The 27974-nt window shown below is 43.6% G+C and overlaps 1 protein-coding gene and 1 long non-coding RNA gene across 2 annotated transcripts; both read left to right on the top strand.

Annotated features, from left to right (window-relative positions):
- Nucleotides 1–5255: 5255 nt before the first annotated feature.
- Nucleotides 5256–14037, top strand: LOC145400373 (uncharacterized). Its single transcript, XR_013897430.1, has 3 exons — nt 5256–5307; nt 12491–12628; nt 13735–14037. It is a non-coding gene; the product is annotated as an uncharacterized LOC145400373 (long non-coding RNA).
- Nucleotides 14038–14043: 6 nt separating this feature from the next.
- LOC145400431 (monocarboxylate transporter 12-B-like) lies at nt 14044–26639 on the top strand. Its single transcript, XM_080272945.1, has 6 exons — nt 14044–14211; nt 21017–21287; nt 21793–22074; nt 22371–22895; nt 25142–25333; nt 25512–26639. Exons 1-6 carry the CDS (start codon nt 14044–14046, stop codon nt 25682–25684), a joined length of 1611 nt encoding a protein of 536 aa, XP_080129071.1. The 3' UTR covers nt 25685–26639.
- Nucleotides 26640–27974: the final 1335 nt, after the last annotated feature.

Genomic DNA, 27974 nt, shown 5'->3' with positions numbered 1-27974 from the left:
AGGGTAAAAATAAAGTTTGACAGACAAAGAAGAAACAAAAGACGTTCAACACTTTGCCTGCCAACTGAACAAAAGTCATTATGGCACATCTAGGTTCATATTTTCGTGGAAGACCCTAACACCTCTTCTTTAGCGGTTCATTCCCGCAAAAAGCTCATTAATAATCCATTTCGTGTTATTTGTGTTATTTACCTTGGAAATGAAAAGATATAAACAGTATACGAGAGACTAGCAAGGTGCAGTAATCAAAATAAATTGCTCAGGAAAAGGTGCTAGGGAGCCCCCTTAATAAACGGGCATAAGAGCCATAGTTATTGCTGTCTCCACCATCCCCTTAACATGACCGAGGAGAACGTGGGTGGAAGGATAGGGAGGCGGGCTAGGAGAACGACGGGGCAGGAGACGGGATGAAGAACTTACGGGAAAAGTGGAGAAAGGAATGAGGAGGCCAAAGAAGGGAAGGGTGGAGGGAAGAACCATATTAAACACAAGCCCAGTACCTGAAGAACTACACATTAATTTACAGATAGAGCTGTCTCGTACGTGTCTAGGGGCCTGTAAGCAAGAGGCAGGAAAAATAATAAGCCTTGTGAACGACTACTGCCTACAGTTGGGATTGTTCGTTTACTCGGTCGCCTTCGATTTTGTAATGAATTAATACACTAGAATTATATCTTACGTGTGCTGAGTTACCTTTGCCGCCCTTGTAAAATTACCGCCAAGAGGATATATTACTCCCACCGAAAAATTAGCTTAGGAATAGCCTCACCACATGTAGGTATTGTGGGAAGTGGTGTGGTGTGGTGTGGGAGGTGGGATGGTGTGGTGTGGGAGGTGGGATGGTGTGGTGTGGAGTTGGAGGTTGGGTGGTGTAGTGTGTGGGGTGGGAGGTGTGGTGGTGTGGTGTGGTGTGGGGTGGGAGGTGGGGTGGTGTAGTGTGTGGAGTGGGAGGTGGGGAGGTGTAGTGTGGAGTGGGAGGTGTGGTGGTGTGGTGTGGTGTGGAGTGGGGTGGTGTAGTGTGTGGGGTGGGAGGTGGGGTGGTGTGGTGTGTGGAGTGGGAGGTTGGATAGTGTGGTGTGGAGTGGGAGGTTGGGTGGTGTAGTGTGGAGTGGGAGGTGGGGTTGTGTGGTGTGGAGTGGGAGGTTGGGTGGTGTAGTGTGAGTGGGAGGTGGGGTTGTGTGGTGTGGAGTGGGAGGTTGGGTGGTGTAGTGTGAGTGGGAGGTGGGGTGGTGTAGTGTGAGTGGGAGGTGGGGTGGTGTAGTGTGTGGGGTGGGAGGTGGGGTGGTGTAGTGTGAGTGGGAGGTGGAGTGGTGTAGTGTGTGGGGTGGGAGGTGGGGTGGTGTAGTGTGAGTGGGAGGTGGGGTGGTGTAGTGTGTGGGGTGGGAGGTGGGGTGGTGGTGTGAGTGGGAGGTGGGGTGGTGGTGTGAGTGGGAGGTGGGGTGGTGGTGTGAGTGGGAGGTGGGGTGGTGGTGTGAGTGGGAGGTGGGGTGGTGTAGTGTGTGGGGTGGGAGTTGGGGTGGTGTAGTGTGTGTGGGAGGTGGGGTGGTGTAGATGGTGCAGCGTGTTGTGTGGTGTGTGGGGTGGGAGGTGGGGTGGTGTAGTGTGAGTGGGAGGTGGGGTGATGTAGTATGTGTGGGAGGTGGGGTGGTGTAATGTCTGGGGTGGGAGGTGGGATGGTGTAGTGTGTGGGAAGGGAGGTGGGGTGGTGTAGTGTCTGGGGTGGGAGGTGGGATGGTGTAGTGTCTGGGGTGGGAGGTGGGGTGGTGTAGTGTGGAGTGGGAGGTGGGGTGGTATGGTATGGGGTGGGAGGTGGGGTGGTATGGTGTGGATTGGGAAGTGGGACGACGTAGTGTCTAGGGATGGGAGGTGGAGTGATGTAGTGTTTGGGGTGGGAGGTGGCGTGATGTGGCATGGTCTAGGGAGGTGGGGTGATGTAAACAGGCTTTCATTCAGGTGATGTCTTTCAATTTCATCCACCCCAGACGATTTCATTCAGGTTAGGACTGACTTTTCGTGCTGGAGGGGTTAGATACAGCCTTCATCAATCCCTCCACTATTGGCGATCTTTCCTAACATGACCATAATCCCGTTGAAAGCCAGAGCAAAAAGTAAATAAGTAGCAATACATCGCGGTGGAGTTATGCGAGGGCACTTAGCATTATGGATTGTAGTGTAGTCTATGTTGTGTATGGATGGTCGAGTCATGCCATGGTGTAATTTATCTTTAGAACCTACCAGGAATCATATTTAACTATCTATCTATCTATCTATATACCTAGGCTGCTTCCCCCAAGAAAAGGGAGGTATTTAACAAGAATCTTAACTCTCTCATGGCTGGGACAACTCTAGTATTCCATTCCAGGTAACGTCATAATATTTTTGTCTACCGAGAGTGAGTCAGAGAAACCTAAACGCTTCACTGTGATGCCGTAGTAGTAGTACTGTAGTAGTATCACTGCCAAAATGCTGCAGGAAATATGCCATGATGTCACGTAGCTACCCCTGGACGGCGAGCACTTCACCCACAGAACAGCAAACACATCAAATGATGTGGGATGGGTCCAGAGGCAGTGAGATTCTACTCGAGACTGGCTGAGGTTCTTTCTGAGAAGAAACGTCAACCGCAGAGTTCTGTTATGGCCTGGATGAGATGTCGACTCTCATTCTCCCTCGTGAGGTCTGCTCTGCTATGTCTCAGGGGCACAAGATCATCAGCCCTCAGGCCTGTCTCTCTGGCGGGTATGGATTACGAAGCTACAGTGGTCGAGAGTCGCATAGACCAGCGACTCCAATAGTTTAATGTCTTTATTTACGCTGTAATATCGATAAATATAAAAATAATAATAGTAATAGTAGATGGTTGGTAATTACAGCCGTTGGCGTGCTTGGGGCCAACGGATTGTAATATGAGGGTTAGTGTTAACCTTCACATTACAACTCCAAATGGTGAACTGTATTAGCAAGGTTGGTTTTGATCTTCACAATATAACTCCCCGATGGATGGAGGTGATTTTATTTGTAGTAGTTGTAGTAGTAGTAGTAGTAGTAGTTGTTGTTGTTGTTGTTGTTGTAATAGTAATAGTTTAGCCATTGGAAGACGATTTTATTCAGTTCTAGGGAATCTTCTCATAGCAAAAGGTGTTAGTCGAGGTTTTGCTTGACCCTTTCTTAACCAAACGCATCTCCTAGCATTACCAAAATCGTTTGGTTGATGCTAGAAAAAATATATATATCACTTTAATATTCACTTTAGTTTGGTTATGAAGTGTATGGTAGGTGTATGAGTAAAGGCAAAAGAATAAACAAAATCTTATACACAAATTAAATTCACTTCTGAGGATAAACAAGTCACCTCACCAGATTAATATTATCAGAAATAGTCTTGTTTTTCGTATTGTTTTACTCTTTTCACTCTAGCTTGGTTGCAAAAGGTATGGTAGTTATATAAGTGAAAACAAGAGAATAAAAACTCTTATACACAGAGTCATGACTGTAAATACGGAACGTGATAAAGAGCACTTCAGATTTGAGTTTTTGTTAAGGTAGCACGATACGAGGTGTCTCTTATCATATCTATTACAAGGAAGGTAGCGATTACTTTTTTGATTAGCCATGTTAGCCCTAGGACGTCTTTTGTCTTTCTTTTCTTTTCTTTTTCAATTTTTCCTTGCCACTTCCAGACGATTTCATTCGGCTGGGAAAAAAAATATCTTGTCCTGACGGGGTTACTGAAGACTGTAGTTAAATCCAGTTCCAGGTAAAGAGGGACGCCTTCACGTGGTGCACTGATATAACCGGACGGCTCGATTGCCTGGTTATATAATCATCTCTCACTTTCCTGTCCCATGAAAAGAGGGCGGTGGACTTGAGGAGAGAAACGTAGGTCTCTAGTCAACTGGGTTCACGTGTCAGGTGAGCCTAAAGCAACAACAACAACAATCACAACAGCAAAAGCAACAACAACTACTACTACAATTACTTCTATAGTTCGGAAAATATCTTCAGAATTTCATAAGATGGTCTACGTAACGAGGCATTTCGCTTGCTAGCTCTGAACATCGTAATAATTACTTGAGCCCTTGACCACGTAGGAGAGGCGACGAATGTTGAGGAAGCAACTGATTAACTCCCTTCACCCCGAGGACGACGTGTGTGTGTGTGTGTGTGTGTGTTCTTCCGTGTAGTCCATTTTATTCAGGGAGAAATTTTTCGAGATGACACAGTTAGCTATAGCCATCATTAACCCCGTATTAAAGGCCTTCCTAAGCTGAATAAAATCGTCTAATGGTAGGAAGAATGAGGTTCATTACACGTTATCATTCTATAAGTCTTGGGAGACTGCGTGGCGTACCCTGGACCTCATGGTGACAGTGATTAATTTGTTGTTGTTAAGGAGAATTCGCAGCACTTCCCGTTTATTTATTTTGCGTCTTACATCTTGGTAGGCACTTAGTTACTTTTATCTTGTTTAATATCGACACGGATTGCACCAGAAACGTACAGCTGTGTGTCATGATGTAACAGGTAATATAAATAGCTGACGAAGAGGGTTTACGAAATCTCCAGAGTCAAGGGGTACACGGTACAGACAAAACACCATATTCTCCGCTCAGCAAGGTCTGTAGTCAAAGTAAGAAACACTGTATGAACATTATATTTATCTATTTTATCTTCCATTTACTTATTTACTTTTGAGGGGGGATTCGTTTTGGCCTCGCGTTACTCAGAGAGGAAATAGAAGTCACAGACACTGAGTTATGGTGGCTTTTGGCACCCGACCCTGGCGCCCTTCGATTTTTACGTAGGCCTAAGCTTGTGTAGTCGTATATGTGGTGGGTATGTTAATGTATGGCTATATGGGAATTCCTGCTCATAAGACCTGTAAGGAGACGTGTAGAGGAGCCCCCGCTCGTGTATTGATTGTAAGTTACGAGGGACGGTATGGGGAAGGGAGAGGAGAAAGCAGTAAACCGGTTATCATCGTGTGTACAGGAAATTTCGTAACCTCTCTGTAGTGATTTACATTACATATCATACTTAAATATCCTTTTTTATATAATTTACATCTTCTTAATATCGACATGGTGGCAACGGTAAAACAGATGAGGATATAAATCTTAATACACAAAGGGGAGTAGCGGGATCTCCAAGGGCAACGAAAATACGGCACCGAGAGAAAGAGAGGGGGAGAGTTAGAGAGGGACTAGGGAGAGAGAGGTGGAGGGTGTTAGTGTGTGTGTGTTGACGGGAGGATGTACACTCGCTGCACCTCTCCCACCTTCACTTACACCCCCTCTGCGTTCTGTGGTGAGCTGTGTCTTGTGTCCACGTGATGTAACACTATTTTTACCACCTCGGCGACGTGAGCCTGCCCAGTGGCGAGTTAAAAGTGTGTGTTGTGCAGACCCGAAGCCCAGAATTATCCGCTGCTTGGTGTTTAAGGCTATACGTGGGTCTTTCCTTAAAATATAATCGAAAACCTATATCAGGAATTCCGATGAGAGAGAGAGAGAGAGAGAGAGAGAGAGAGAGAGAGAGAGGCGTCATTATTTTCTGCCTTGTGGATGACGTGAATAGAACAGGACTGAGACGGTCACCATGAGAATCACAGGCGTAAATTGCAAGTGTTTATAACGTGGATTTGCAACCTGTTTTATGTCCTTACTTTTTTATGTGCACTGATTCAGAATGTTGTCTTTTTGTTTTTGTTTTAACCGAGGAGAATGTGCATTTGCGCGCGCGAGCGAGCGTGTGTGTGTGTGTGTGTGTGTGTGACAGTGAAGATACTACGACGCAGGACACGTGCGAGATGTTCAGTCCATGACGTTTTCTCTCTATCTCTCTCTCCTTTATCTCCGGTGTCAATGACTTGCACTGAACAGCCTTGGCACTCATATTCTTACCCACAACCCTCCTCCCCTTCCCCTTCCCTCCCCTCTCCCACACACCTACCTCTCAGCTCTTCTCCCCAGCAACCATATTGTAATAATTTCTCTCTCTCTCTCTCTCTCTCTCTCTCTCTCTCTCTCTCTCTCTCTCTCTCTCTCTCTCTCTCTCTCTCTCTCAAAATCGTCTAAGGATAGCAAGCATAGAATAATGTCATTTGACCGAAGAGGAAAGTAAGCCCATAATATTTGATCACTGCCGATATCTTCTGAAATACAAAAGGCCATTTCTGAACTGAGTAAAATTAAGAGAGAGAGAGAGAGAGAGAGAGAGAGAGAGAGAATACGTCACCGCACTGAGGGGGTAAATCAAGGCCATGACCTACATTTTAAGTCATGGCAAAGGAGAGCACGCAGCACTTTTGTCTTTGCGATTTGTTTTGCATATATCACGTTATTATTCTCTCTTATGTTATTTATACTGCTTCATTATCGACATGGTTTGCGAGGATAACGTGCTAAAGGATACTGAAGTGTAATGCGCACCATAAAACGCAGAGAAATGTTTATAATAGTGTAATGTGCATAATGAAAACAAAGGAGTGTGAAGTGTAATAGTGTAATGAGCACGATAAAAGGCAAAAGAAATGTGTAGTGTAATAGTGTAATGCGCACGATAAAACGCAAAGGAATGTGATGTGTAATAGTGTAATGCGCACGATAAAACGCAAAGGAATGTGAAGCGTAATAGTGTAATGCGCATAATAAAACTCAAAGAAATGTAGTGTAATAGTGTAATGCGCACGATCAAACGCAAAGGAATGTGATGTGTAATAGTGTAATGCGCATAATAAAACTCAAAGAAATGTAGTGTAATAGTGTAATGCGCACGATCAAACGCAAAGGAATGTGATGTGTAATAGTGTAATGCGCATAATAAAACTCAAACAAATGTGAAGTGTACCGGTAATAGTGTAATGCGCATAATAAAATGCGAAGAAATATGAAGTGTAATGCGCACGACAAAAAGCAAAGGATGCGAAGTGTAGGCCAATACGCACAAAATATGCAAGATGAAATGTAATGCGCAATAAGAACGCAGAGGAAAATGAAATATCCTCGAAGCTAGAGTACATAGAATACAACCCGTCAGCATGCTCCGCTCAGCAGTAATTGTACCGTCATCGGCGTACAGTCATGCCCACAAGACAGATGGACAAGGACGTACAGTGAGGGGGAATTAATGAGTAGACGTACAGTGAGGGGGAATTAATGAGTGATAGCCTCCCTCACAACACCCTTGTTTACCAGTCTTAGGCTCTTATAACTCACTCTCAACTAAACAAGGTGCATTACCAAAATTACATAGCCCCCAGCGTCCAGCAGTTAGTCGAAAGTCAGTATTACGATATTCAGTTTTCATGCATAGGCAAGTTATGCAGATGCCCTGGCCAGAATAGTTTCCCCCCACCCCCAGCTCACACATCTACCTTCCTTTATCACCCACCCAAGCCTGGTTGTTCGCTATCCTCGGTGAGGGCGAAATACACCTCCAGAATTACCCCAAGACAAGTCGAAATTCTCCCCAGCCGTAACCCCTCCCTCCGTGCAGGTAAAACAACAACAACCCACAACTTGGAGTCCTGTCCCTGTCAGTTGATAAGTTACTCATCCCCAGTTGCTGTGTGAGGGAGAGCAGGGTGTAAGCTCTCACAGTGGATTTGGACAAGGCCTACAATGTGACTACAGACAAAACTAGTATGGAGGCACTTAAATGAATGAGATTGAAAATTTGGAAAACATCAGTGATTATCAGAATGGAGCAAGAAAAAGAACACCATTTTTTGATAAGACACATTATGAAAGACGCACAGCAGAGAAGGAAAGAAAAACTATCAGTATAATTTGATATATAAACCAAAATTCTGTAAAGTGATACTGAAGGAAGTAAAAAGGGAATTATGGCTGAAGGGAACAAAAGGTAAGAACTGGAGACTAACGAAATTAATATGCACGGCGAATTAATAGCAGTAACAGAAATTGGAAAGTGTAATAGAGTATATGTCCAGGAAATGATATAAAAGGGATCAGTGTTAAGGGCAAAAATCATTTCAAAAATAGAATCATTAAATGGAATGGTAATGGAAAAAGAAGAGATTGGAAGACAGATGTGATAGTAAGCCCGCACTTGTTCCAAGATAAAAGAAAATAAGAATATACTGGATACAATAAAGACAATAGAAGTATGTCCAAAAATGAAAGAGGCTAAAGATGCAAGAACAAAAACAAAGCAAACAGTGCAAGTAGGGAAGGGAAGAACTCTGAAGATAAGCGATAAAGAAATAAAGAAATCTTAAATATATAGGAAAAAAATACAAGAAAAAGGAAAACGACAAAGAGAAGTACAAAGCAGGGTCAGTAAGTTAAGGAATATTATAGGCAGAAAATACAAGACAAAAGGCAGAAATAACGTGACCCATTAATACATGTGTCGTACCTGAAGCACTTTTGAGGTAGACATTTGGAAAATGGTAAATGAGAAAACAAAAACAAAAAAACGTGAAGCAAATTCAGTATCTAACCACACTACTAAATTTGTCAAGACCACCACCAAAATGTGCAGTGGTATATAACAAAGGAAATAAAACTGGAACACAAGGTAAACCAGAGAATGCTTGATTTGCCATTTTGAACTGAGCATCAGGGAAGAGGAAGCTATTGAAGTAAAAATTAAAATATTATTGTCAAGAAAATGCAAGACAATACAAGAGAGAAACGCAAGGTATTAAAAGGAAATTTGGAAGGGATGTAAGAACGAGTAACAAAAAAGATGATAAGAGAAAAATAATGAGTAAAAACGTTGAAGAAATAAAGGAAGACATGAGAAAATTATTTAATACAGAGGATGCAGTGGATCAAGAAATACAATATCATTTAGAAAAAAAATCTGAGGGTAAAAATAATATTCATGATACGAACAAGAATTATAGAAGCAAAAGAAAATTACAAGAGAAAGTATGAGCCAAATCAAGTGTATGTGGTATGAGTTAAGAAGTAACTGAAAATCAACAATTTTTTTTTCCTATAGTAAACCTATGAAGACTTTAACAACGGCGTAACAAGGAAAGGAATCAATGGGAGAAATACTAAAAGTAAAGTATTCACAGACAGTAGATGATATGGTACAGATAGCATTTAATCGAAGAGAAACCATGATCAATACGAAAAATAGCATAAGAAAAAAAATGACCTATAGGGAAGAAAGTCTTTCCTTCTCCTCCCCCTCAATTTCCCCCTCCCTCCTTCCCTCTCCCCTTTTCTCTCCCCTCCTTCCCTTCCTTTCTCCTCCCCCTCAATTTCCTCCTTTCCCCCTTCCTCTCCCCTCAATCTCCTCTTCTCCTCCCACTCATTTTCCTCTTCTCCCCCTCCCACTCCCCTCAAACTCCTCTTTTTATAGGTCAGTTTCCTCCTCTCCCTTTCCCTTTCCCCTCAATCTCCCCTTCTCCTTCCGTCAATTTCCTTCTCGCCCTCTACTAAGCCAACATGTCAGGAGGCAAGAACCCTTGGATGGGAGAAGGCGTCAACAACAATAATGATGAGAAACACACAGCAATATGCAGCAGCTTTTAGTACACACCATCGTTGTTATTACTACCAGTATACTCGTATGACGAGCCACACAACACAACTAGACGCATAAAAAAACACCACACAAACATTACCAGGCCCCAGCAACACCCTACCTCCAAACATTCGTACACTAGCAATGAAGAAACACCTGCACACTCATTTCAGGCTCAGGGCAATACAACACTTCGATCAAAACATTCATTTCTTCATTCATCATGTCATCCTGTGTTGCCCCATGAGAAGCGTAGGAGCTCGGGGCTAGGCAAGTTGGTCCTGACATTTAAGATGAGAGTGACCAGCTTCATTCATCCCTGAGTGGCATTACGTGAGCAATAAACCCCAACTACTCCTTGGAAATAAACCTACACAGGCTCAATCCGATTGGAGTGCCTGTGTTACCCACTAAACCACCGGGAGCCATAATTTGGTTATATGGTTACCACCCCGCGAAGTAAATGGTTTCCTGGGTTACAGGAAACCATTTGGCTTCTCACTCAGTGCAGAAACCATAAGGCAGCACTACACTGAGTGAGTGGATGATGGGCGCCCTCACTTACCGCACGTCGATCAGAATACCACTCGTATATTACAAGCTTCCCCCCTCCCAATATTCACCCATCACAGGTATCCTTAAACAGAGTTGACCGAGTTCACCTGACTAGGCTTAGATTATGAAATCACTCATCCTTCCTCAGGTACCAGCTTAGATATAAACTGGGTGGAATCGCATACGACACGTGCCCTGCTCATAGAATAGGCCACCACATGGAACACTGCAATACAAAGCCCCGCTACGATGCAGACAGTACAATACCAACGGTGTAGGAAACCTGTGGAAGGACCCCATAAGGGTCATTTCTTACTGCGATCGATCGGTCTGCTGGACCAAGCACGGCCGGGATTGAGCAACAACAACAACAACAGGCAACAATATTACGCAGGCGCCCATCTATAATGAATATATTGCCCCACCTTCGTTGTCCAGCAAAAATAATGAACATTTCGTTGAAACAAGTTCATACTGAACCTACTGAAATACAATTACAAGTAGCTCCAATGATACACTATATTTTTCCTTTCGCCAGAAGACATACTGAGCTATGAGAACAATCCTAGATATCAAAAAGACTTTTAAGCAACGTGTAACTATACCAACCTTGCTCCATACATATCATATACTTAACCTGCACCTACACAGTTTATACACGATTACAGGCACGAAAGCAGACTCGCATCTCCATGGGTTTTGCATGAACACCCGAGATTGCGTGAGCGATTCTGCAAGTGTTGAAAGATAGGCAGGTGTGTGTGTGTGTGTGTGTGTGTGTGTGTGTGTGTGTGTGTGCGTGTGTGTGTGTGTGTGCGCGCGCGCGCAAGGGGTGAGGATGTGAAACAGTGACGCATATGTAGGTATACTGTACATTCGATTCTGATGTAACATTTTTTTACCGCTGCAGAAACAAACGTCCAACACTGATTTTTACTACCATCATATCAAATCAATCATATATTTACTCATTTATCTACAGTATTTTTTCAAGGCGCTATCCAGATGTTACCCTCAACCCCTTCAATCCGATAACATCTTTTTTAGTTACTTCTTGCCACTCTTAGATCAATTTGTTCAACGTAATAAAGACTTCTCGTACTGAAGGAATTATTAAAGGCTATTTCTAACCCCTCCAGCTCAAAACGCCTCTTCTACGCTAAGTAAAATCGTCTGGAGATAGCAAGAATCATATATAAATGACAGTGTTGAAGGGCCAAAGGTTTAATTCCAAATGTGGGTTCATTCCTCACTTAATGCTAAGCGGGGGAGTGATCGGATAACTTCACCGTAAATATATGGACTGCATTGCCTAGCCCCGAGCCCGTACGGTCCTGACAGGCCATTATAGGACTGGATGGTGGATGAATGAATGAACATAACTGTATTATTGGTGAAACTTCGTAACACCTCTTCCCCAGCGATTTATTTAGTTACATCGCATCTTTATTTTCTCTGGTATGTTCCTGATATTAAAACTATTAGAATACATAAGAAAATTATTGTTTATATGTATACTGTATGTGTGAATTCTAGCAGCATAAGAATACTGATGTGTATGTATGTATTGTATGTGTATTGTAGCAGCATAAGAAAGTTAATGTGTATGTATGTATGTAGGTAAGTACTGTAGGTAGGTAGGCATTGTAACTGCCTGTCTGCCCACTACTGACATTGATGGGAAGTTCTGTTGTGCAAAATCACGCCGTATTTCAAGGGTCCTCAAGGTGTAATAATGCAATATAAAACTCTTAGGAAGAAGTTCTACTAAGTTTCCCATGGCACCGGGAATACGGCTCATTGCTAACCCGATTATCAATAGTCCAAGGTACTATAATGAATACAGTCTCCATTACCCCCTCCCCTCGGAGGGGCTTGAGGAAGGGTATTGTTATCACTGGGTTTGTCTGTCTGTCTGTCTGTTAACAACTTTACTCCAAAACTACAGGTGCGATTTTGAATAAAATTACAGGGATGATGGGCTATGACATACTGATCAACTGATTACATTTTGGGCCAAATTGGGCCAAGGCCCAGGCTGTAGACCCAAAAAATGTAAAAAAAAAAAATCATTTTTTCGCCATGACTTCCTAATTCGTCATATCGACATGAAACCAAAACCTAAATGTGCATCTTCCAAATCTGACTCTTATAACATGCCTCATTACTTCAGGGGAGTCACCCCTACCCTCATGTTAGCGGTAGGGGGATCAGTGTCAGGTGGGTCGGGCCTAAAATTTCAAATGGGCATAAAATCGCCAATTTTCACTCGATGTAATCCAAATTTGGTGTGCCATCTTTGACTTGATATCTAGTTGTGTTTATACGTCAGCACTAAAATGGCTGCTGGGGACAGGTTTGATGTGCCTTGGGACCGCTTTTTGTTTATCTTTGAGTATGCTAAAGAGGTAACTATTCCTTCTTACAGCCGGAGCAAGGTGATGTAACAGAGCATCGAAGTCAAACCAGGTCAGGTCAGGTCAGCGTCTCGTGACTGGATCTTTCTCAGGCAACGACGAAGGAGATGATCAACGGCAGCGGCGGACGAGTACTCTTACTTCTACAGGTGTCGTATTCTGAGCTTTTCTCGAGCATATGCATGAGAATGCCTATTTATGTTTTTACTTTCATTCATAGTCATAAAGGATTGCACAACCGAACTAGAGGGAACCAGAACAAGAATAATACAACATATAGAATTACTCATATTGAATCCTAGCGACTCTAAAAGTGTTTAATTATAAATACTGCTTCAGATCTTTTACGGGTATTTCCCCCTGGCTTCTACAGACCTATGCCATATGCACAGACCTTCTTTAACTCATCACCTCAATCTAATGACCTTTTTTTTTTCCTCTCTCTCTCTCTCTCTCTCTCTCTCTCTCTCAGCTTACTTTTATTTTTTGTTTTTTTGCGTTAGAGACTTATAGACCATGTGGGAAGCGATATAATCTTCACTAACCCCGTCACTACGAGAGGGTAGTCCTAAGCTGAGAAACACCATCTCAAGGGGTTAAACTGCTATATTATTTCTGATATTTTCCTGCTGTCCAAATCTGTCAGTCACAGATAATGGTAAGGATCTTTTACGAATGCTAGCTACGTAAGTCAGCCTCTTGCCTTATCGTCCGGGAGGCCACACATATCCCCTCCCCCCACATACGCATCTGCTCCGACCCCACCGACACTTTTCATCCACCCAGCATGTCACCCCATCCACCCATCCACCAATCAAACACAACCATCTGCCCATCAACTTATTCACCCGTCTACCACAGCTCCACCAGCAGGATGACTTGCAAGCTCTCTCTCTCTCTCTCTCTCTCTCACACACACACACACACACACACACACACACACACACACACACACACACACACACACACACACACACACACACACACACACACACACACACACGCTCACGCACACTCACGCACGCAGGCACGCAGGCACGCACACACTCAAAGTGGCACAGCAGCTATTATGGTATAATTTTTGTCCAATGTCCAAATTTATTAACAGACCTGCATTCCCTATCATAACGAAGATATTTTTTTTATTTTTAATGCAGGAAAAACGAAGAAAGGTTAGCAAAGAATTTTTCCATGTCCCTCGTTCGTCCTGTAATACAAATGAATGCCCGGCTGTAATTTGGATTTGTTTTTGCAGGAAGAACTAACAGAGGAGAGTGCAACATCTGCCCATGTCTCCCCATCTCAAGAGGAAGGATCCAGCCCTCTTCTCCTCCAACCTGACCTTCCCTTCTTCCTGGTAGCTCTCCCAGATGATGATGAAGCCACACGCAGATAAGATTTCATAGTCATTCCTTATCAAACAGTTATCTCAGAGGAAGCAATGAAGTCCACATCAGAGGGAAGTAAACACGATGGAAAGGTCAAAGTCGTTCCTTATCAACCTGTTATCTCAGAGGAGGAGGCAAAGAACTCTGTATCGGAGAGGTGTTTACGTGACGGAAACATGGACACAAATAACGCCAGTGTTGATCTCGATGATGAAGATGGAGGAGGAGGAGGAGGAGGAAGGGGGACAGAGGAAGGCGACTGTGGACGTGAGGGGGAGGTGGAGTCCCGAGCACCTGACGGAGGGTGGGGCTGGCTGGTGGTCCTGGGCAGCTTCATCACCACGGTAGGTTACGGGGTCGTGCTGGAAGTGGCTTTAAAGATGTCGTAACACCTCTTCCTTAGCTATTTATTCTGTGCTTTTCACCTTTATCCTCTTCTATATTACTAATGCAACTTTTTTTTTTTTTTTTTTTTTTTTTTTTTTTTTGCCTATCGACCATTGAGGCCGGAGCCCCTGGTCATTAAGGCAAAAATATATATATGTATATACATTGACACATATATACATATATATACGAACATATAAATATACATACATACATACACACATCCATGCATATGAACATACACACTTTCATGCACACGTGCATATATAATAATTTTTATTTTATTATTTTTTTGTATTTTTATTTTTATTTTTTATTTTTAATCTTATATTACTTATAAACGAAAATACCTAATCTAAATACCCTAAAACTAACCACCTAGCAGACAAATCGCTAACCTATACTAAATCCTAAGAGACAAATAACTAGACCTACACTAATGTTAAAAAAGCCTCGACCAAGAGAACACCATCAACTGCAGATATGTGATGCCTTTTTACATTACATACCTGCACTCATCACCTGGTGATTGTCAGTCGAGGCACAACCTAATATAGGGGACATCAATATATGAAAGGGAACCAGACGAGTCAGGAACATTTCCATATACGTCAGCTGTCGTCCCTAATTAGAACAACTTAAGCAAGATGGTATACTGTATTTACATAATTTGTACAAAAAGTGAAGAACCTCGCCCAGCAGACCACCATCGACTGCAAGTGCCCAATACCTTCCTATATTGCACACTTGCACTCATCAGCTGGTGACTGTCAGGCGAGGAACTTGGCTTAATGTAGGGGACATCTATATTAGAACAGATCATTGGGAGGAGGAACTATTTCAAATATGTCAACTGTCAACCCTAATTAATATTACAGTATATACATATTTACCGTTGATAAAAACCATAACCACACAGTAAAAAAGTCACATCACTCTGATCAGTCCGGTCTCTCTCAAGAAAGCCATCAATTTATCAGTCATAACAAATGTCCCCATCACACAGGATGGTGGAAAGGGTGAAGGGGACGTCTGCTGCGCCGCAGTAATTTATAAGTGAAGCGCGTTCACGAATAAATCGCCGACAGCGCAGGATGATATGACTGATAGATAACACCGCATCACAGATGTCACAGTGCGGCGGGAATCGTTTTTCCATGTAAGGTTTCATATGTGTTAATATGGTGGCATTAAGCCGTAAGTGAGCCAACACTTTTTCTTCCAGGCGACTGGGACGGTTGGCAGTGTCCCAGTCGCCCAGGTACGGCTTACAGGTTGGAATATTAAGTCTGGTCCACTGACCTTGCCACAGAAGATTTATTGATTTCTTTCCGAGAGAGAGACTCGACCGTAGATCACGAGGAACGTCCCAAGTCTCCTCGAGCTCTACAGCCGACTTTGCAAGTAAGTCAGCCTGCTCATTGCCGTAGATACGACAATGACCAGGCACCCAGATAAGCGTGAATGACTTGTTGCATGAATGTAAGTTTGCAACTTATTAACGATGCGGTCCTGGATCTCGTGAGAGTCCGTAGTGCAAGATGCAATTGCCTGAAGGGCTGATTTTGAATCCGAGAATATGACAAATGAGTCATGCCTAGAATTGAGAGCATAGTCTATGGCTCTGTCAACAGCAAAAAGTTCTGAGGTAAACACAGATGTATGAGTCGGCAACCGATACCTGAGGGCACATTCAGTCGACCACAAACTTGCACCCACACATGCACTCGACTTGGAGCCGTCGGTGTACAAGTGGTGGGACCCCAAGTGAGAATGATGACGTTACGAAACAAGTGGTGGACCTCCGCCTCCGGCACCTTGGCCTTTGGTGCTGGGAGCCATGTAACATCAACTGTAAAGCCAGGTGGCTCCCAAGGCGCTATATTTTTTAACACCAACTTGTCACAGTCACTGGGGTCCACACCAAACTCCTGAGTCAGTAAGTGGAGGCGAACGGCAAGTGGCCGACGCACCCCCCGCAGAAGGTGGTGGTATTGACGCAGGGGGGTACAGGCCACATTGCCGATATTACTTTTCCTAAATGTCCTTAAGCCGTAGGACAAGGCCAGATGTTCGCAGTGAATACGGAGGGGAGGCACATTCGCCTCCACTTCCATACGAGCTACACGGGTACACCGGACGGCTCCAAGACACATTTGCAAACATTTATTCTGCAACACATCCAATCCTTTCAGCGTGGCATCGGATGCCGAGCCATACACCTGTGTGCCATAGTCTAGCTTTGATCGAATGAGGGACTTATACACCATTAATAAAGATTTTCTGTCGGCACCCCATGTAGTACCCGCTAGGTACTTGAGGACATTTACTGGTTTATCGCAACGAGCAAGTAAAGCATTAACAAGAATTTTAAAGTTCAAATGACGATCAAAATGAATTCCCAAAAACTTTATAGAATTTTGAAAAGGTACCGCCTGATTATCCAAAGTTAAGCACAAATTAGGTACATTACGAGTCGTAAAAACTACAGCGGCACACTTACGGACGGAAAACTTAAATCCCCACTGCAAGGCCCATTGGTGGACGGAGTCAAGGGCTGCTTGAATCCGCCCAGCCGAAAATTGTGCATTACGGGAGGAGTGCCATATTGCACAATCGTCAGCATAGAGCGAGTATTTAAGATTCCTGGGGATGGGAGCTGATGACAGAATATCATTGATCATAATACTAAATAAATTAGGACTAAGCACACTTCCCTGTGGCACCCTGTTTTCCTGGATAAATATATCCGATGTTACGTTACGGGGCAATTTGACAGAGAAAGTCCTGTCCCTTAAGAAATTTGAAATAAAAATAGGCATATTTCCTCTTAAACCATCAGCACAGAGCTTCATTAGTATACCGTGTCGCCATGTCATGTCATAGGCTTTATGGATGTCCAAGAACACCCCTATCATGAATTCTTTATTGGCAAATGCCTCTGCAATACAATGCTCCAAATTCATTAAATGATCTAGTGAACTTCTGTATTTACAGAAGCCACATTGCTGATCATTTAACAAATTCATCGACTCTAAAATAAAAAGAAGCCTATTGTTTACCATTCGTTCCATGACCTTACATAGACAAGAAGTCACCACAACAGAACGAAATGAATTGGGATTCATAAGACGACCAGCTTCTTTGGGTATCGGTATGACGTGCGCAAAGTGCCATGAGTTCGGGAACGTTCGAGACGCCCAAATCTCATTGTACAATGCTAACATCTTAATCAGGTTGTCCTGATTAAGATGCTGGATCATACCGTACGTGATGGTGTCTGGTCCAGGGCTGGTGTCTTTACAGGATTTAAGGGCAAGGAGCAGTTCATCTAGTGTAAACTCTTGGTTGTACGGGGAGTCTATGTCTTCTGTGGCAAAGTCAATAATCTGTAGCTCAGCTGCACGTTTATGATGTTGGAAACGCGGATCATAATTGGCTGAGCTACTTACATGAGAAAAACTCCTGGCGAGGATGTTAGCAACGTCCACGGGCTCGTCATAGATGTTATTATTTACTTGCAGGGTGGTAATAGGGAAGTATGGGCCTTTATTATTTAATATTCTTATGGTGGACCAGACTTTACTTAATGGTGTTGTACGAGTCACCGTGGACACAAAGGACCGCCAGGAGTCACGTTTGGCCCTTCTTATTATTCTCCTTGCCTCAGCCCGTGCCTGTTTGTATGCAACAAAATTTTCCTCAGTGGGCTGACTATCAAAAATCCTGTATCTCCTATTGCGTTTTCTTAATGCTTGTCGGCAATCCGGCATCCACCAATGTCCTGTATGCTTTGCATGAACTGTAGGAGTCTTGGGAATAGCAGCCTCAGCTGCGTGTAATTTGGAAGTAATTATATTTTCGACCTTAACATCTATGGTCTCCCCAGATATATCTAAATTGGCGATCCTTGAGAAAGATCCCCAATCTGCTTTCTTATAGTTAAATTTTGGAGGTGGAGAGTCCGAAACAATGTCGCGTGTATAAGAAATACAGATGGGTAAATGATCACTTCCCAAGGAGTCATCATAAGGGTCCCACGAGAAATCTTGATGTATACCAGGGGAGGCCAAAGATAAGTCAATGGCCAAAAAGTTACCAGTACGATCATCTACACGAGTCGCTCTACCATGGTTCAGAAGACAGAGGTTGGACTGTAGTATTAGGTCGGCTACTTGCTCCCCACGACCATCGATCCTCAAGCTACCCCACTGATAGTGATGGGCGTTAATGTCGCCCAACACTAACTTATTCCCAGGTAGATGTTCAGCTAGTGAATTTAAAGCATCACTATCAATGGGGCCGTGTGGAGGACAGTAGAGAGAGCAAAGAGACAGATACGTGTTATTAAATTTTACTCTGCACGCGACAGCTTCTTCAGTAGAATTTAGAATCACTTCCATTTGTGGGTGTGATTTGTGTGTGTATATGGCAACTCCGTGACCTTCATATCTTCTTTACGAGTGATAGTGTTTGAACTCTGGAGGATCAGGATGATCCTCCAGGTGCGTCTCCTGTAAACAAACAACGTCTGGCCTGTGTATTGACAGCAAGATTGCTATATTTGGTAACTTATTCCCGACACCTCTACAATTCCACTGTAATAGAGTGAGTGCGGCGGTTTAAGATTTACGAGGGTGGCCAGTATGCTTAGTTTTTTTATGCCCCCCGCGTCCAGGCGAGTGGCTACCGGGGGACCTTTCCCGGTGCTTGTTCATGGAGACTTCCATATTTTCGTCAATGATAAGGCTCCCAGACTCCACCGAGGAAGAGCTATTCTTTCTCTCCCTCACTGGACCATGAGCGGGAAGGACATGAGGAAGCGGCAGTGGGGGCGTCCTCCATAGTACCACTCCCCTCTAACGGGGGAAGTGGGAAGAAGGTGAGAAGACAAACAAGGGACAAACAACCAGGGGCAAAACACCTAAATCTGAGGTTGCCCTCTCAAACCACTCCAGGGAGGCCCGACCGTGTCGATTCACGCCCCAGAGCGATCAGTGGGGGAGGGGGTCCCTCTGTGGGCGAGTAAGCAAAGGTAAACTCAGGGAAAGACACAAACACCTATTGTATCTCTAAACAGGGAAGGGAGGAGAATGAGTACTAACTAGCCTAACTTTAATAAAAACGCCCTAGTGGCGGAAAAAACAAAATCTATGCCGGTGAGGCAGCCCTATAGCTAGAGAGCTCAGAAAACACGTCTTTACTCCCCGCAACCATGCATAAAAGTCAACTATGTCAATATTGAAAAGATAATAATAGCATACAAGGGAATGTTTAACTGTAACAAGCAAAATAAATCGCCAAGGAAGAGGTGCTACTAAGCCTCCTAGAATGCGATTCGTACGGTCCGTTGCCACAGTTCAGTTAACCTCTTCATCACGAGAGGTCTTTCCTAAGCTGAGGAAAAGCGTCTGGAGTTCTCATCTATATAATAAGACGTCAGCGAACTGAAAGATTAGCACTGGTTATTGTGTGTGTGTGTGTGTGTGTGTGTGTGTGTGTGTGTGTGTGTGTGTGTGTGTGTGTGTGTGTGTGTGTGTGTGTGTTGGTGGTGGGGGTTAATGATGGCGGCAAATTTTAATCCTTGACTTCGGTGACTGTTTTTTTTTTTTTTTTATAGTTTCTTATTATTTTCCGACGATTTATTCAAAATAGGAACTACTTCTCGTGCTGAAGGGGCTATATCTGATCTATCCAACTCAAAAAGTCTCTCTTACGTTGGGTAACGCCGTCTGGAGATAACATGAATGAAACAAAACATAAGATCATTTAACCGAAGAAGTTAAAATTGGACATTTCGACCATATTCTTAAAACTTTATTCGCCAAGGGAAATGCAACTCCCAAACTTTCTATAGTCATTATTAGAATCCTTATGAATATTTGATTTTTTTAGCCTAAACCCCATATTACAGAGTGCAGTCACGTAGAACACAGACCAACCATGCACGTGAATTAGGTCCTCTAGAAATTGTCATCGGAAGTCTGATGCTTAGCTTCCTTTTATCTTTACGTTATTTTACTACAGGAATGGGTGTGGTAATGCTTAAGCCCTATTTCGTGAAGAGTAAGGCACTCCCTAGCATTTGAGGATTACTTCTGAAGCGAGTAATGAGTTTTGATGCAGGTTTATATTGAAAGAATTATGTTTACATTTGAAAAAGCTGTTTCTTTGGAAGAGGCTCCACTTTATTCTAAGTGGCACTGAAGATATAGTACATCTTTCTTAGTGATTTGTTTTGTATATTAAACTTTAACATTTTCTTATGTGTACTTTATCCCGCTTTAATGCCGACATAGTTTAAGAGGATGCTGGGGAGTTGTGGAATCCCCAAAGTAACTTGGAATACGGCTTTTCATCTTAGATCTCTTACTGTACTCTATCCCCAGCTGATGATGATGATGCTACTGGATCCCTGGTTCGGTGCAATCTTCCCCCTGTACTGTATCTGTTTAGTGTTCTTTGTATGATAATTCTACGCAAGAGATTGTGCTGCCGCTGCTGGGTCCCGGGTATGGTGTGATCTCCCGGCATGTGTTTAGCATTTTTTATTTGACAGTTCCACACAACCAATGGTGCCGCCATTACAGGGTTCAAGGGTTGTTGCGATCTTCTCCCAGTACCTGCTGGGCGAGGGCAGCTTCCCCGTAAACCTCTATAATAGTAGACCTTACTGTACCCTATCCCCACGCAACTAACGGTGCTGCCACTGCTGGGTCCTGGATTCTGTAGGCCTTGCAGTGTACTCTGTAACTCCGACAGATGGTGCTGCCCCTACTGGGTCCAGGGTTTGGCGTGATCTTCTCCCGGTACCTGCTGGGCGAGGGCAGCTCTTCCACAATGACCGCCTGGATCTTCAACACTCAATGTTTCATCTGGAACATGATGGGCATCGTGGTGCGACCTCTGGCCAGTGAGTTCGGCTGGCGGAACGTGGCGGTTGCTGGCGGTCTGCTGGCCTTTGTTGCCGTCATTCTGTCTGCCTTCACACCATCGCCACAGTTCCTCTTCTTCTCCTTTTCTTTATTGGCTGGTAAGAAAAGTAAAGACTGCTAAACCTTCCATACCTTGGTTGCTATGATACTCTCTACCTTCACTCCCTCCAAGAAGAGAGTGTATGTCAAAGCATCATCATGCTGCATTTCATACTTCGCTCCACCCGCGCTTGGCCACGTCGTTTCCTTAAAATTTACGTCAGTGACCTTAGCTGTTGGCCGCAAAACTGTTTTCCTTATTTATTCATACCCTGCCTTTACTATCCCGTTAGCAGATACGAAGGTTGGTTGATGCACAGCCTTTTCAATTGTACGTACCTCCATTTATTGTCTTCTATCCCCTCTAATTTGACCTAAAATTGCCATCTCTTAATCCTGAATTCTGGGTTGCACCAGTAAATCAACACGGGTATTGGGCTTGTCACGAAGAATGGTTTGTGAAATGTGATCTTATTCAAGCACTAAACTGAGGGAAACAAGCTGCAAAAGATCGAAGACAAGCTAAAGCTTCCTGTGTAACGCTGATGGTACCCTCTCCCATAGGTGCTGGCGGGGGCGTGGTGGTATGCATGTCCTTCATCATCGTGCCAATGTACTTCCACCGGCGCAGGGGGCTGGCCAACGCTATCATGATGTCGGGGGTGTGTACAGGACAGATCATTGGACCGCCACTCATCCGCCTCCTGCAGGACGAATACGGCTTCAAAGGCGCTACGCTGGTCCTCAGTGCCATCATACTCAACGGGTGTGTGGGCGCCGCCTTCTTCCACCCCGTCGAATGGCACTTAAAGCCCCGCAAAGCCATCAATCAACTTAAACAGAAAGGTTCTGCTCCACTCATATCCAAGAGAGTGACACCAGAAGAAGAGAAAGGTTTGATTCAGTGCTCCTGTCATTTTGAATTTCAGTTTACGGTTGATCTTTCTTTCCATTCTTTTCCTTTTCTCTTTATAAAAGAATTCGTGTGATGATGTTCATATTTCTTCTTTAATATCTTCTTTTCGTAATAACCGTTCATTAAGCCAGATATTTGGGTGTGTTTGAATAAAGATTAGCTTTTTTTTTTTTTCTACTGGGCAATAATGTAATGTTTTAACTTTCGCATTACCTTCGTTGCACAGGTATTCTGTGTACCAGACGAGAAGACGACAGGGGTAGCAAGGAGGAAGCAGTATGGGTGAGCTCAGAGTCTCTGGCCACAGCCGGCAGGGAAGCCAGCCAAATTAACCACTTCACTCAGCCGATGCAGCCTGACGGTGTGACTGAACTGAGGACATCATCTGAGCCAAACATAACTAGTGCTGGTCCAAGCGAAGGTGCGAGAGGTGATAAAGGAAAGGGAGGTCTGATGAAGGTACTACGCTCCACCCTCAGAGATCTGGCCATACTCCATTCACCCCGCGCCCTCATCATCTCCTTGGGGTGCATGTTCTTCATCAACGGGTACTACAACTTCATCATGATGGTGCCTTTTGCCATGCAGGCTGCTGATCACAGCCTGGAGGACGCCGCCTGGTGCATCTCCGCCTCTGCCATCTGTCACATGGGCGGACGAACGCTGATCTCTGCACTCTCTGATTGTCACTGGTTCAACATGCGAGTCGCTTACATGTCCGGCCTGGCCACCACAGCTACCACCATCTTAAGTATGTTACCTTTCCTCACAAATTTGCCACTAAGAACTATCTTAACTATGATGTGTTTAAGCAGAGAGGACAAGAAGGGAGTGGGGAGGGGGGGGGGAAATCGCCCTGCGTTTCTTTTTCTTTCTATAAAAACAGATCCAAGTTACAAAAGGGGTCAATCGTAGCAGGTTTATTTGAGAATCTGCTCCCAGAGTTATTTTCCTTAATGAATCAATCTTTTAGCACTCCTGACCAAACACTTTTTGCGTGCTCTCGACACGACAACCTTGAGCCATAGCTTTTGCTCACCCTCTTATCACACCCCTGGAGAGAAGTCTTTGCCAGAGTTTTGTACCAATGAACGTCTGTTGTCTATTGTTAAGGTGGTAGACAGAAGCTTCACTAGACTACACGAAGAGCAGTTCATGATGAGTTATTTGTGCAGTATAGAAAAGCTTCGAACTGCCAAGAACAGGTCTTTGTTTCGTGTAAAATCCTGGCTAGATTTCCCTTCAGCCAGGAATGGTAATAATGTGAAGAAACGACTCGCTAATGTATATCCCTGCCACATCTTCCCTATCTTCTGCCACAGTGTTACTTTGGTAAGATCTCAGTAGGTTTTCCCGGTTACCATCTCCTTACAAACTTCCGTAACAAGGGCGGCACCTATTGTTATATCAAATCCCAATATGCAGTTCACACTATTTTAAACTTCACTTCATCCAGTTTTGATTACTCATTATATAAATTAAATTGTCAAAACATTACCAAATATATTTTTGTAGTTTATCGTTCACCCAATGCATCTTTGGAACCCAGTGTATTTGATTCCATATCCACTCAGTTGAGTAATCTTGACCTTGCCCTTGGCACCGAAATTACTATTTTGGGTGATTTTAACATACACAATGTTGAATGGTTATTGCATTCTGCCCGGACTGACGACGCTGGTCTAGAGTGTGAGCTGTTTGCGGAATCGTTTAATCTCACCCAGTTGGTAAAGCAACCAACCAGAATACCTGATAATCCTGACCATAATGCCCATCTCTTGAATTTATTCTTGACAAATAATCCAGATCAATACAGGATAGAGGTACTGTCACCACTTGGATCCTCTGACCACAATCTCATCAAAGCCTCATTAGTTAACCCTCCCACACCTCCCTGTTCTGAACCTGTCAGGGTGACCCGATGGCACTTTGATAGGGCAGACTGGGATGGATTTAGAAATTATCTTGCTGATGTTCCATGGCAGTCTTTCTTCTCTAGTAATCCCAATTCTACCCAGTCCCACATTTGCGACTTAATACTAGCTGGTATGGATTTATTCATACCAAGTCAACAGTTCACTAAAAGTTTACTAATAGACAGATATTGCCAGATTCGTACATTACCTTCAGTGCTACTAATATTCCCATCTCCAAAAGTATTGAAATTCTTGGTGTCTCACTTAACAGTGCCCTCAGCTGGACCTCTCATGTCAGATCACTTGCTAAAACCGCCTCAAAGAAACTTGGATTATTGTACAGAGTCCGTAACTTCTTCGCCGATGAGCAGTTAGCTATAATTTATAAGAGTCATGTGCGCTTTCAGCTTGAATATTGCCCACCCTTGTGGAATGGTTGTGGAGAAGTTTCATTAAGACAACTAGACAAAATTCTGAACAAAGCTGTTAGAATCATTAACAACCCTGCCATTACATATAAACTACCTCCCCTGCAAATAAGAAGGAATGTTCCCTCCCTTGCATTATTTTAAAGATATTTTTTTGGTAAATGCTCAGATGAAGTTGCGTCCATGGTGCCACCTCTCCATGCCTTCCCTCGTGCTACAGGGGGCATCTGGTAGCGCTCATGACTGGAATGTCACTCAGCCATATTGCAGAACTTCTGCCTATCAGAATTCTTTCATTCCCTGAACTGCATCTCTCTGGAGCTCGCTTCCCCAGAGTTGTTTCCCTCCAAATTTCAACCCACAACTGTTCAAGTCTAATTGTTACAGATATTTTATGAACAGAGGACACCAGTAATCTGTTGTATGGATTTTTTTTTTTTTTTACTCATTTGTTTTTCCTTCCTCCGTTCTGTTATTTATATATATAAAAAAAAAAAAACACTAACCGCAACTGTACCTGTCCTCACTCCTGCCTCAGTGCCCCGGCTGGTGTAGTAGGCGCTGGTGGTGATGATGGAGCGGATTCCATGTATCGGCACCATACTGGGCTTCCATGGCTCACAACTGTACCTATCCTCTCTCTCCACCCACAGTGTTCCCGCTCGTGGGAGAGGTGTGGCTGCTGCTGGTGGTGATGGCGGGATGGGGCCTGGGTATCGGCACCACCATGGGCCTCTACAATCTCATCATGGTCAGGTTCATGGGAGTCAACAACCTGGCACCGGTGTTTGGGGCTTCATCCCTCGCTGTGGCTCTTGGGTTCCTCTCTGTCGGTCCCCTCGTAGGTTAGCATCAGTATTAGTGGCTGAGGATCGTATTGCTCTCAGCTTACGAGGTTTTCCTGCACCTCTTCCAAGTTGTTTCATAACTGCACGTTATTATTTACTTGTATGTTGCTGTATACGTTATTTGGCATATTATATTCCATGTTATTATTACTGAGAGAGTCAATCTGTTTTTCAGGTATGATCAGGGACGCGAGTGGCAGCTACGCCACCAGTATGTGGTTCCTGTCAGGCCTGGTCTACGTCAGTTTCGTGTTGTGGTTGTTCATGCCGGCTGCCCAGGCTTATGACAGGCGCAGAAAAGCCTGCCAATTGGAACAGGAACAGGAGCGACTGGCTAGTGATGCGTGACCAGGAGCGGATCCAGCATTTGTTAAATGGAAACAGACCAACATTTCTATTTTTAATTATTTATTTTAACTGATTGGCGACAACCACGCATTAAAAATTCATAGTAATGGCAAAATTTCAAGGCTAATGTGTAGAAAACCATTAACCACAACACCGGATTTCAAAGAAAAAAATATCAGGATTCGATTCGATTCACAGTTCTAAGTCAACTTTCTTCTGTGGCGTTTCTTCCGTAAACTAAAAATAAGCCGAGATGATGTGGCGTCTGTAGTGGCGGTTTGTTTACGTTTCGTCCATTAAAGGCGAGGAGTTTTTGTTTCTCGGCGGTGCATTACGGTCATAGGTTTGCTTTTGCTGGTGCGGTATGGCCAGTCAGAGGGTCAGAAGTGTGACCGTCTCAAAATTCAAACCAAAATTGTATCCCTATGTGGTAGGTGTGTTAAACTTATGCCCAACGACTAGCGAAATGTTGAAAAGTGGTTGTGGTTAGGCTCGAATTACAAGAGTCTAGGTTAGGTGAAGTGGTGTTTAGGTACGTTAATGCTTAAAATGGCCTGCAATTTACTCGTTTGTTCATTTTTACCCGTCCCTGCCCTGGAAGGTCTCGGGAATGGGTATTGTTTTCACTCTGTCTCTGTTTGTCACTCTGTCTGTCTGTTAACAACTTTACGCGAAAGCTAATGGTACGATTATTGACTAAAATCACAGGGATGATGGGCTATGGCTTTCTGATCACCTGATTAAATGTTGGGCCAAGCTGGGCTCAAGGCCCATGCTGTAGACCCAAAATGTGTAAACAAAAAATATACAGTTTTTTTGTCCTAACTCCTTTAAAATTCGTCATATCGACATGAAGCCAAAACCTAAAGGTGTTTTTTTTTTTTTTCAAATCTGCATCCTATAACATTCCTCATTACATCAGGGGGGTCACCCCTAGTTAGCGGTAGTAGGGGGGTCAGTATCAGGTGGGTCGGGCCTAAAATTTCAAATGGGCATAAAATCGTTAATTTTCACCCGATATACACCACATTTGATGTGACATCTTTGACTAGACATCCTGTTGTGTTTATACGTCAGCACTAAAATGATTGCCAGAGAGGGATTTGTTGTGCCTTGGCGCCGTTTCTTGTCACCATTTAAAAAACTAGGTTGAAGAACACTAGTGTCTGAGGTGGGATCGACTGGTCTAAAACCCAGAAATTAGTGATTTTTGATAGATGTCAAATTCTTTCAAACCAGGTTAAAAATAAAAAATAAATTAATAAAATATAGGAAAAAAAATATCTTCAGAAGTCGGTGCTATGGCTTTGTGGACATTACCTCTCACTTTTTACTAGTTTATATTAGTCATACACCACGAAGCTACATCAACGCGATCAAATTCCCGTAGCTTTTAATTTTCAAACATGCATTGCCGTTTTCCATTCACTACTACTGTACTTTACGTGATAACTTGGGGAAAAATGGCACAGATGAAAAACGAGGGACCAAACATCTTAATCTTACTATATAAAAATGTTGCGGACCTTACATATCACGAGAAAATATGAGACATGGCAGGTAAATATTGGTCTGAGCAGGGTTAGATCACATCTATAACTCTTCTTGGTTAGGTGATTCCGCTAGGTTAGGTTTGGCTTAGCCTTCTACATTCCGAGGCGTATTTTTGTCGTCCAAGCTAGAGTTTGGGATTCGAAGCATTAGTTTCTGTCCTTAAACACAGTGTTGCTATGTGATATCAAAAAATTCAAAACGTAAACACGCCGGTCGCCGTAAAAAAATCAGCTGACGAACAGATCGTGGCCCTTATTTGCTCTAAACTGGTTGTTTAACGGCAAGTATTAGTCTCCTGCACCCTAATTATGTGTACATAATACTGCTTCATGATAACTATCACTCACCCGTTCCTGCTGTTAATTTCAATCCCTCCAAGCGAGAACCAGCTACACCAACACTGCTCCCGACCTCGCTTCGAAGCGATATGACGACGGTCTTTGTTTTGATGAAAAAATGTTTTGATCTGATTCCTATCATTTTGGCCGACAAAAGCGGCGCAGCTTTGTTTCAACAATGGCAGCTTGGAACCCAGTCCGCCAGTTTGGACGACAAAAATTATCCTTCGGAGATCCACTGATTTAGCCCTACGCCTAAAAATACGAGAAAGGATATGAAACCCAGATCGTAAAGCAGGTTTAGTGTGACCTAACTCTGTTAAACCCATAATTATCGCAGAGTCGTATATTTCCTCGGTTCTCCATATTTGTCTGTGGAGGGGTCGTAGCGCCATGCT

This window comes from Coenobita brevimanus, chromosome 52 (genome assembly GCF_032717465.1).
Source record: "Coenobita brevimanus isolate Jiangsu-jjx chromosome 52, ASM3271746v2, whole genome shotgun sequence".
NCBI classification, from domain to species: Eukaryota; Metazoa; Arthropoda; class Malacostraca; order Decapoda; family Coenobitidae; genus Coenobita; species Coenobita brevimanus.
Note: the sequence above shows the minus strand (reverse complement) of the source record. Positions and strands in the feature narration are given on the sequence as shown.

Coding starts and splice junctions, on each gene's coding strand:
- LOC145400431 (XM_080272945.1), top strand. CDS start 14,044: ATGGACACAAATAACGCCAGTGTTGATCTCGATGATGAAGATGGAGGA. Junction 21,288..21,792: donor CTCCTTTTCTTTATTGGCTG/GTAAGAAAAGTA, acceptor CCTCTCCCATAG/GTGCTGGCGGGGGCGTGGTG. Junction 22,075..22,370: donor CAATCAACTTAAACAGAAAG/GTTCTGCTCCAC, acceptor TTCGTTGCACAG/GTATTCTGTGTACCAGACGA.